The sequence below is a fragment of the Nothoprocta perdicaria genome, unplaced genomic scaffold (assembly GCF_003342845.1).
Source record: "Nothoprocta perdicaria isolate Ctin4 unplaced genomic scaffold, notPer1 scaffold_137, whole genome shotgun sequence".
Lineage (NCBI taxonomy): Eukaryota > Metazoa > Chordata > Aves > Tinamiformes > Tinamidae > Nothoprocta > Nothoprocta perdicaria.
In genome coordinates this window covers 661707-672697 of record NW_020454505.1, presented here as the reverse complement: position 1 = coordinate 672697, position 10991 = coordinate 661707, and the positions used below count along the sequence as shown (strand labels likewise).

Sequence of the window (10991 nt, the reverse complement as noted above, 5' to 3'; positions counted from 1 at the left end):
TTTTTCTAGATATACATTTTGTGTGTCCTAAAAAAGAGTGAGAAGCAGTCATTCTTTCTGTCTTTTAAGGCAAAACAATTTTAGATGGCCTACTGTTCCTGGAAAGAAACAGTCTTCCTCTTTTAGCAAGGCAATGGGGACCATCAACACGTAATGGTGTTTCACCTGCCCTCTCAGAAAAGGTTATCAGATGAGCAGCATTTTGTAAGGTTGGCTCTGTGGTTGACAGCATGTGCAAGAGCTCTCCTGCTCGCTGAAGGACCACAGGCAACAAGCTTTTCAAAAGGTTTTGTGCACCAGTTCATTTGTCATTTGTTTGTGATTACACTACCTCATTAACCTATACAGATGAGACAAAAACACTGTAAATGATGAAATCTATCTAAGATGAGAAACCATCCAYGAGGATGTACAAAGTGACTGGCCGGAAACCCCTTTGTGTCAAACCTAAGTGGTGCACTCARATCCTGAGAACTGGCACAGCTCATAGTGTAGATGAGACTGACTCCCACCTCCTTCTGCTTCCRCTTCTGAGCATGGGACTCCCTGCTTTCAATACAGAGATTTTCCCAAGATAGATGGTTAACTAATTGTTCAGTTCATCAATGCACACTTCATTTCCCTTTTCAGAATCACAGTTCAAGTCCCTTTTAGACGTACCATTGATATCAGCACAGTAGTTTAACTACAGATAGTCCTACCTTTAAAACAAACTACGTCAATACTGTATAATGGATAGGATTCATTTTACATGCCAGATACATATGCAAGTATGAATGTACTTTGCAAAAAAAAAAAGCACTGGTAGTTAATTTTTAAACATACATATATATATTTCTTTTTTTTTTTCTTATTTTTTTTTAAGGAGCTTGTTGTATTTCAGTGCAGCAGTACCATACACTACTATGTCAACAGTATCAGACTACTTGAATTTGTCCAGAATGTGCCAGAATGTGCTCCAGTGCTGAATGTGCCCTGAGGGCTCTCTCCCTTCTCCTGCCAAATGCTATGGGAAACAAGGGTATCTCAGCTCCTCAGAGCATCTGTAGTCTCATTATGCTTTGCAGTAGGTAGACAGACAGGAATTGCTGTTTAGTCCTTCAGTTCACTGGATAAAAGTCATCTCTATCCGTAAGTCTTGTGCACCGCTTAAGGTTCTCTTTTAGACCTGAAATCAGAATGTAAGGTGGATATATGGTGCAGAGATCTGGCTTTGGTTGCCTGYAGAGGGGTGAATTTCACCTACTAGGAACAGCTACAGCCAGGTTTCTGAGTACCTGTACAGAAGGGCTGAGAATTCTCAGCTTTTACTGGCTTGGCTGACAAGTGAAGATGCTCATAGGAAATGTTCGACACTTTTGCAGGAATTTGGCTTATTTTGCACTAGAGAAGAGATATGCTATACCCGAATCTCTAAACTTACTGTACTGGCATCAGAATAGCTAGAAACCACAAAACATAGCATGAAAAAAAAAATAGGAGAGTAGACTATGTATAGATATATTTACATCTACATACAGAAGCTTCTGTTTCACTGGAAATTCTGTAAGCCACTGCCTGCAATAGCATCYGTCCTAAGGTAGTTCGAGAGATGACTCTTAAGAGACGGAGGAGATGGGGTTATGAGGGGAGCCCATCTGTGTCAGCACCTTGTCCAGCCATTGCAATGGTCCATGCAGATGGATCTCAATCCAGCAGGGCGTGCTTGTAACATCCTGGCGATGATACTCTGCTCCCCAGCCCTGCAAAAATATCGAAGAACCAAAGAGTCAGTTTTTAAAGAAAGTACTCTRAGTAGCCCATCATCCTAAGATGAATTTTTGCTCAAAATGTTGCACTTTTTTAAGGTCTTTTTTTGCTATCGTAGTTATCAGGGATGCTAACAGCAAAACTACACTAGTAAATTAAATATGTTCAATATTTCCAAGTAATGAGACCAAATGGCATGGAATTGTCAATGGCTGTGGAAAGTCCTGGAGTATGAATATCATCTCCAGCTCTTTCTAGGAGATAAAGGATATTGAGCTTCTGTCAGGAGATGGTCATGTGCTGCTGGCARGGATTCCCACCGCAAGGCAGCACAGTGTCTGCTTCACAAGCAGGCCRCCACTATGCCAGGTCTGGGTGGATATATTAATTTTAGCCACCTCTGTGAATTCCCAGAACTGTGTGATTTGGGTAACAAAGTTTGATGGGACTCGATCAGCCAGACAGCTGATATTTCTGTGAGCACAGAACTACAGAAAAGAAGTTACAACATTCACCATCAAGCCCAGCAGAGTTAGTGCTCTCCTCACTTCAACCTAAACACAGAAGCTCTGGACTTACAGTGCCTGTGCACACTGTCACACCCTGTGAACAGCCAGTTTCACAGCAATGCAAGGGATTCAGCTCACAGCCCGAAGTCTCACAGGTAACTGACTGTCTCTTGTTCAAAAATAGTACTCAGATTTCCACTGGGGCATGTGCAAAATATTGCCTTGCTGCACAGCGAGGCACATAATCTGTGGGCACTGGGCAGAGGAGCTGAGCTTTACCTGGCAACTGAACTAGTGAGAAGTGTTGACATTTTTGTCATGAAAAAGTACATGGAGATATATTAAAAAAGTGATGTCTGCCAAAGGTACCTAAATTAGGGCTTCCACCTTTAAGGGTGATACTGCCCAGCTGCAGTGACRATGCACGGCACAAACGTCGAAGAAAACAGTGCATCTCATCCGAGCAGCAGGACAGAAAATCTAGATGAAAAGGGGCCACAGGCTGCAAATGCAGCAAATGCAGCCTGCGCGATTCTGAGGAGCTCGGTGCCAGCAAAGGGCAGCAGTCATTGCTGCAAGTCATCAGCTTGTGAGCATCCTCAGGTGTCTGCCCATCTCCCTCTGCTGGCAGCTCCATGCCAGGGACAGACACCCACAGTTAAAATGTCAGGAGCACAGGACTCAGCTATGTCTTTGGTCTGTAAGTTAAGGCCCTCCCTAGGCTGCAGGTAGAGTTCTTGCTCCTTGGGGCTGGAATAAACTTCAAGTTGGAGCTCTCTTTGCAAGGGATAAAATGAGAGCAATTTGCAGAGCTGTGTGGTTGTTTTGAATTGACGGTGGGAAGACGATACCAATAACCAAAAGACGAGTCCAGAAATGAACCTCTGGGCATGGGGAAGATGATTTCAATAACACTGTGGGCACTGCCAGCCTTCCCAGCTTTGTGCAGGCCACAGCTCTCTCCGAAGTGCTCTCCAGGACCATCTTTTCCCTTCTGGCTTGCACAGTGTGCAGGGTCAGGGAAATCCACAACATTGCCCCATGTCTGGGACCTCGTGGTGTATGGCACACACCAGGGCTGTGATGGGCAACACTGTCCTCTCTCCACTGCACATCCCAACACGCCAGGGAACTCCTGTCCCACCAGGACTCACATCTTGGGAAAGAAATAATTTGGGAAAACTGAGTACAGGAAATGTCTGTAAATGTCTGAAAAAAAGAACCCAGGTGAGATTTGCATAGTCCCTTTCCAAAGGTCATGGGAAAGGGCTTGAAATATCTCTTTCTCACATTGGTCTTCTGGTGCCCACAGAACTATAGTGGCTGTCATTATTTCAACAAAGCGTGGTGATAATACAGTAGTAGTGTTACTTAATGCATCAACACTACCACTTTTGCTGCCATGCTGGGCTCAAATGCAGATAACACATCAAAGAAACTGCCCCTGTGTTGCTGAGATAATGAAAATATTGCGTAACTGGCTATATTGCCTTTAGAAACAGCATGCCCATTCATGTCTTCTATTAAAGAAAATGCTGTTTGTTGTGTTTCTTGTGTACTTTTCTTCTCCTTAATGCTTGCATGTGAACAAGATGCCAGTTCTTTCCCAAGAACAAAGCAATATGTGCAGGAAAATTTGGCTTGGGCTCCCAGGAAAAATTACAGGGCATTCTTAATGCTCTCAGACAGTGAAGAGGATGGGTCCCCAAGGACTGTTGGAAAGAGTCAGAGCCAGAAAGTTGCCTGGATCTCAACCTTTCTGCTTTGCAAGATTTAGGGGAACCAGGCTTGAGCCTCAAGAAGCTTTGAAATATCTTGGAGGTGAACTCAGTCAGCTCGATTCAACCATTTGTATACAACCAAATCTGCAAGACAAAAGGCCATACTAAAGCCACTTGTAATAGCACCTAAATAGGACTAGTGAGCTTCTAATGATACAGCTTTTTAGCATACAGGCTGAATATTGCTGCCTACCTTTCACCAGCAGCACTGTAGGAAGTCAGTCTAGTGCAATTTTTTGAGCAAGCAATCTTCACATACTCACCATTCTCTTAGATGACATCAAAGATACCAAAAGTACATTGTTAGTTCTAAAAGCAGTCAAGAAGGAGAAGGACATTCAAAAGATTTAAGCAACTCCCACCAAGACAAGTGTACACCCAGCAGTCAGACTACAAAGGTTCAAAAACATGGAACATGGAAGCAATGATAGTCTGGTGGTCTCTTTCAAATAACAGAAGAAGGTTAGTGGTTCTTTTGAGTTTTGCTTTCCGCTTGCAAGAACCCTTTCTGGCAGTGAGTCTGGCCAGCAGGAATGTCAACACTTGACTGAGCCCATACATGCCAGTCTATAGTCACATTAAGGCTATAAATTGACTAGTGGTCTAAGGACATCCATTTCAGATTTGTGACTGCACCAAGCTCTACTGCAAACTAATAATGATGGGATGGCTCACAAAGTGCCTAACATATGTGCTGCTGTATCAGATGCTTAGCCCATCTAAACTGAACTTTTTATGCAACCAATGGGGGAAACATCACAAGTGACAGAACTCACTTTTTCAGAAATGCAACAGAAGACAAAACATCCTTACTTTAACAAAACTCATTCGAATAGTACACATCTTGGTGAGCTCATACACCACTTCAAAGCCGTGATTGACTGACTGGGCAAGCAGCTGGGCAAAGAGCTGGTTATTGAAGATCTTGAGGCTGCAGCCACTGGGGATCTTGCAGACAGTGGCAGGGTGGAAACCATGCTGATAGTTACAGTTGCGGCTCTGCACAAAAATGCTGCTGTCACTCACACATTCCGCATAAACCTCTCCACCAACATAGTAAAGATGAACACCTCAAAAAGAAAAAAAAAAAAAAAAGTATTATTTCTCCATTGTTCACAGTTATGCCTTTTGCTAGTAATTGTATGGCTATTTAAGTTTGTGCACATACAATCCCAGGATTATTTGAGGCATTCAGTGACTGTACCTTGTCTTTAAGGACAGCAAAATCTGTGTATATCCACATATCTACAAAATTACCAAATGGATCCACAAGCATTGAGAACAAATTGTCAAAAATGTTATTTCAAAGTGTTGACATAGGAGAAAAATGTCTAGGCATTTGATACATTCATTACTCAGTGAAGTTTGACTTACTTCCTTTTTAAATACACCAGCATGATACTTTTGGAGACATGCACACATGCATATACGCATATATGTCAAACATATGTGAAACATATACAAAGCACCCAGACACAAAATAGCCAAAAGCTGGCAAAGCTGTTTTGCATTACACATCAAAATCTGTTTTCCTTGTGAAGCACATAGACTCACCAAGACCCAACTCATTGCACGCTATTTCTTAATACAGGATCCTATCAATTCAAACATGGTCTGATGTGTACTAAAACCAGCTTTTCTGTAGTATGTTTTATCCACCACATCAGAACCATATATTTGAATTTGCATGACTCTTATTCACCAGATATTTTTCAAAAAAATACTTAACAAGAAAATTACTGATTTTCATGTGAATCTTTGAGTGTCTGAGTGACTTACCAACACTAACTATGCTATTTTTATCCTTTCTCTGCGGAAATGAAAATAGAAGCACTTCGATCCCTTCAAGGACTCAGATTCCCCTCTGGATGCCTGCTTCTATAAAAATGTACATAAATTGTTGAGGGATTTATCTCAGCTAAATTCAGCAACCTTAAGATTAAGGATATAGTGTAAGCTAAGTRTGTAGACTCCTTCTATAGCTGATAGGTGACAAGAGGCACCACCACCAGATGACTCATTCCATCCACCATARAGTACACTCACTGCCAGCTTAATCTGAGCTGAGTTTGTGCTGACAAAGCTTTCTTTTCCTTCCTCTGCTGCTTCTTCCCATACCTGTACCCATGAAGGCAGCAAYGCTTGAGGGCCAGGCAGCCACTCAGATAAAGGAGCTGAACCAAATGAAAACTAACGTATTCACAGTGAAATCTTCATCAGTGCAAGAGTGGCAATGGGGACGAGGACTGTTTAGAAGTGAGCATGAAACCACACCCTGAAGGGGACCAAGTCATCCTCTGAAGTTCCTCCACATTTAGTCTTCCCATGGTTAGAGGTAGACGAGAAGAACCTCTCCCATGGTCAAGAAAGATGTAAGACTTCAGTTCTTTGTTCTCATACAAACCACCAATAAATAAAAATAAAACCCTCCTTAAAATAAAAGCCTCCTGCTTATTCCCAGGTACAGAGCTCAAAGCCTTACACACAAATGCACACATTCACGGAGTTTAAGTGGGCTGCCTGCAGAGCTGGTGATAACCAGGATTTAATAATTCAACGTTGATTTGTKCCTTTTTTTCCCTGCTGTTTTTCATACAAAACAAAAGACAGGCTGCATTTTCCCAGTCTCTGTTCATGCTTCTGTGGTCAAGACACAAGGAGCAGCAACACATCCTTGAAACAAAACCAGCCTCTCCGCAGCAGCAGGAAAGGCTTGGGGAAAAGCAGGTTGAGTGGGAAAGGGATCTGGGAAAAATTAGGCTCTCCYGTGGACTTCCAGAATGACTCAGACAAGAACCTTAAAGTCTGTCTTCGAGCCATCACCTGACTCCTGTGCACCCACGGGATCCCACAGTCGGTCTGAGTGACAGGGGGTGCGGCTGGCAGCCCAAGGACACGTTGTGCTGGGAATGCGGGCAAAGCTACAGCGCAACTAGGGCTGCTGTCAGCAGGGACACAGCTGCTCCAGATGGCTACGTGATGCTTCACATTGTGACTGCTGTTACTTGACCCCTGTCTCTTCTTCCTTTTGTAGAAAGGGGGATAAAAGGGAAGGAAAATACACTGAAAAGGTTCCTAGGTGGCCTTGATGGAGCCCAAAATAATTCCTGAAATAAGCAGGCATAGTGAGAATGCAGGACAGGAGGAGCAGAATAAAGACACATTTCAAATTTGCCACATTTCAAATCTACAGATGTCACTAGTGATTTAAGGTGCTAAAGTGAAAAGCTCTAAGGTGCTAGATTTTCAGAATATATTGAGAACCCAACTTGGGAAAAAATAAATGAAAGCTTTCAAAAACATTACACAAACAATGTACCACAGTAACAAAAACACCAAAGCCACTTCRGAAAGCACTATTTTCTTTTCCTTGAGGACTTTTGAAAAGCAGCAGCAGTGAAATGTCAGCATGTGTTTTCAGTCTTCTGCTATTCATTCACTGAAGAGCAGCACTGTCAAGGAAACCAAGCATTTGAATATTTGTAGAAGACCAAATCAAGAGTTCATATGTTTTAATTGGATTTCTTTGCTCTGTGCAGAATTAGGAGATTCAACAATCTCTAAGTTTCCTCATCTTTTTGACATTCTGCTCAGAAGTCCCCTTTATGCCCTTGAAGTCTGATTGCTGAAACAGGTCCAATCGCTAGTAGAAGTAGCATTGTGTTCTGGATTGTTTTTAGCTTTGATGTGGTATTTCCAGGAAACCATTTCATGCTGATACACTAGATGACGATTCAATTGCATATCCTTATCCTACTGAGCTAATCTTGTTTACTCACTCTTTTTTTTTTTTTTTTCTGCCTGTTAACATGTGACAATTGTATTCATTTCAGGAGCTTTCATCTGTTCAGTACACTTCTACACTGCACAGTTTTGGAGCTGCTCTGTTCTCTTCTGCAGGTCTTTACTGGTGTCATTTCTATTCCACTTGAAAATGTTTTTTTAAGATTTGCATAAACAGGGAAGAGCAGGAAAATTAAGGATCTCAGATATTCTAAGCTCCACTCTGGGCAACCTGCTCCCTTCCCTTGGGCAGATTCCTAGCATAAGACTTAAAAGGACTTTTAATCAATGAAGACAGATCTTCAGATTTGAATGGATGAGGACCATTAGCATGTACCTCATTTCTTTGTGTTCTGCTTCTCTCATTTTGGGGGCAGAAATGTACAAGATGCAACATTCTCAGATGACAACTTTGAGATCTTTTGTCATTTAATGAGGGTGGGCTTTGACTTTCATCTACACTCCTCCTTCCCTGATAGGGAAATTTTGCCTTTTTTTTTCTGCATAAGTCTGGACTAGATGGGTAGCTCATTTACACTGCTCACAACAAACTGCTATGACAGACACCTGTAGCATCATGCTCACTTCACACAGTATATTTTTTATCAGCAGTGTTCTCCTGGAGAACAAGATAAGAGCTAAGCACAGCATTTTCTGCAAAGCACCTCATGCACTAGTCTCTCTGCTCATTGTTTGTAAAAAAATATGTCACATTTGTCTCAAACCTTCCTCATATTCAATCATTCAACACTAGACTACCAAGAGCCAATTAAAATACTGCTCTAGGCCTGGGAAATGAGGTGAGCTTGACAAGATAATAGGAGTGGAACAATTAGAGTTAATTAGCTCAGTGGGAACCCATTCCCAGGCAGCTCCTGGTGAGAGGTTGGCTTGGCAAGATAATGAGTCTAGACTGGATATACCAGAATAGGCAACACTTCATTTGCACAGAGAAGTGGTCAGTACAGGGCTTCTGACTCACTGCCATGAACAGTGCACAGTTCTGGGAGAAGATCGGGACCTACTCAGCCTTAGTGACCTGAGATGGAGTGTGTATGGCCATGCATATTCAGGAGAGGTCTCAACATACTTGCTGCCAGTAGCGTATGGTGTTGAGCGCACAGTGCATGTAGATCCTGCGGAGCATTCAAGCAGAACTGCTCAAAGGAGAATCCAAGATTTAGTTTTACTAGCTAGAAGCTGATGAGGCAGAGAATCAGATTAGACTGATTTTCTTAAGTTGCTAAGGCAAAAAAAAAAGCTACAAAGGCAACTCTTGTAGAGTTCTTCAGCTAAATAACTCAACTACTAAGTGTTTCATACATCTCCCTTTGTTATTTGGTGGTAGGAGAACCAGCCCTGAGGCACCAGCAATTATCCTTTTAGTGGCATTTCAATGGCAATATTCCCAGTTGCCAGAAGCCCTAATAAATAAAATGAAAATACATACAGCTAAATTAGAACACACAACTATAAACAACATTTTTTTCTCTTCAGTGGCCAAGTAAATTGCTTTTGTAAGAAGCTACTCTGCTGATTCTTATCCAGTCAAAAAAGAATCAGCTGCTTTTCTCCTATTTCAGAAGTAATCTCAGAGCTTTGGTTTTAAGACATCCACATCTGACAAATTGGTTAGATCTATTAAGGTAATGCACACTTCTATCAAGCTCTGAATATTCCCAAGAAGGAGGGATTTCCTCTTACCTTTTCCTATGTGTCTCCTGGTGTTTTCTATAGTAGAGTTGCGGTTTACGTTTGAGAGCAGTCCTAGGCAGAACCTGTTTCTGTTATTTGAGGGATCTGTAAATCCRTCTATAAGGATACTTCGAGAGGAAGCCTGGAAAGTCTCCCCTACCCGATTGTTGAGTTCATAGTAGGCAACCGAACACCAGTGCTGGGGTTCCTCATAGCAAACAGGACGAAAGTCTGTAAGGAATAAAATTAATTGATGCTTATGCAATACTTTTTTAATTCGTAAAGTACATATATTCTTTACATGTAAAAAGTAATGTAATACTTTTTAAAATAATCATTCTCTGACTCCGTCTCCTTTCCTCTCTCCATTCCTCACCCCTCCCTGGAGATCTTCATCTAAAACAGCCACTTATGTCGGGTTTTATCTTGACAGCAGCTTCTGCCTCGTCTTTATTTTATGACTGGAGTCCCAAATGTGCAAAAGGCTGATGCATCAGATTAACTTTAAGCCTCTAAGGAGTTCCACTTGTTCTTAAAAGTGATAACTCTAATGCATTAAATTAAGCACATGCTGACATTCTTTGCTGAACTACAGCCTAGTCACTACACTGAAAATAGTAAGGGATACATCTGCTGTGCACTCCAGAAGGAACTACGGATGACAGATGGGCTCAAAGCAAGGAGAAAGCTGAGCCAAGCCTTCAGCCTGATACCAAACGCTGAAATTCAGAAGTAATCAATCATCGCCCTCCCATCCCCATTTTTCRCATGCTTCTGGGCTTTCTGCTTCCATGTGGGACTGTAGGCAGCAATGTCARCAAACACCAGCGTGGCTGTTCCTTTTGGAACTACCTCTGCTCAGGTTTTCTAACTCAAAGACAAAGAAATACTCAAAAACATAACAGACTCCTTGAGCCTTATTTCTCCTACAGGAATTAGTGGGTAACCTTAACTTGCCTGCTTACCATAGGTATGTGTTAAGACCCCCTGCCCCCAGAGCACCTCCATGAGTAACCTCTAACAAATTTCCAACTAAGACCATTTTCCAACTAGGCCATTAGGGATGGCAAGAGATGATAGAGAGTCTCTGGACTATTTATTTAAAAATATTGGTTCTTGAAGACCACTTATTATTTGGCCATTCTATGTATCTATCTGTCATTAACATCTTTAACCTCATCTTTCTTCTCCAGTTCTTTGAGACATAAGTGGTCATCACTGTTTCAGAAGGTTGCATTTTTTTTTAATGTTCATATGTACATGTGGTGTTCAATCCCAGTCCCTTCTATTCTAACCATCCATGGCACTGCTTCTTAGAGCATGCTGATATGAGTTTGGCCTCCTGTAAAGAAATTTGTGCTTCACTACCACATGTCCTTTTTTAGCTTTTAGCCAGCCAGCAATGTAATGTTGAAATAAATCTGGAAATAAGCAGGGTTCTAAACATAAAGCTTTAAAATACAAAAAAAAAAAA

General features: G+C 41.8%; 1 protein-coding gene across 1 annotated transcript in view; it reads right to left on the bottom strand.

The window, feature by feature from the left end:
- Nucleotides 1–919: 919 nt before the first annotated feature.
- Nucleotides 920–10991, bottom strand: part of SMAD9 (SMAD family member 9) — a 21008-nt gene continuing 10936 nt past the window's right edge. The window contains exons 3-5 of the mRNA XM_026033940.1: nt 9527–9748; nt 4853–5109; nt 920–1742 (exon numbers count right to left, since the gene is read on the bottom strand). Coding sequence (XP_025889725.1) covers nt 1599–1742; nt 4853–5109; nt 9527–9748 — 623 coding nt within the window. The 3' untranslated portion in view covers nt 920–1598. The remainder of the gene's footprint in view (nt 1743–4852; nt 5110–9526; nt 9749–10991) is intronic.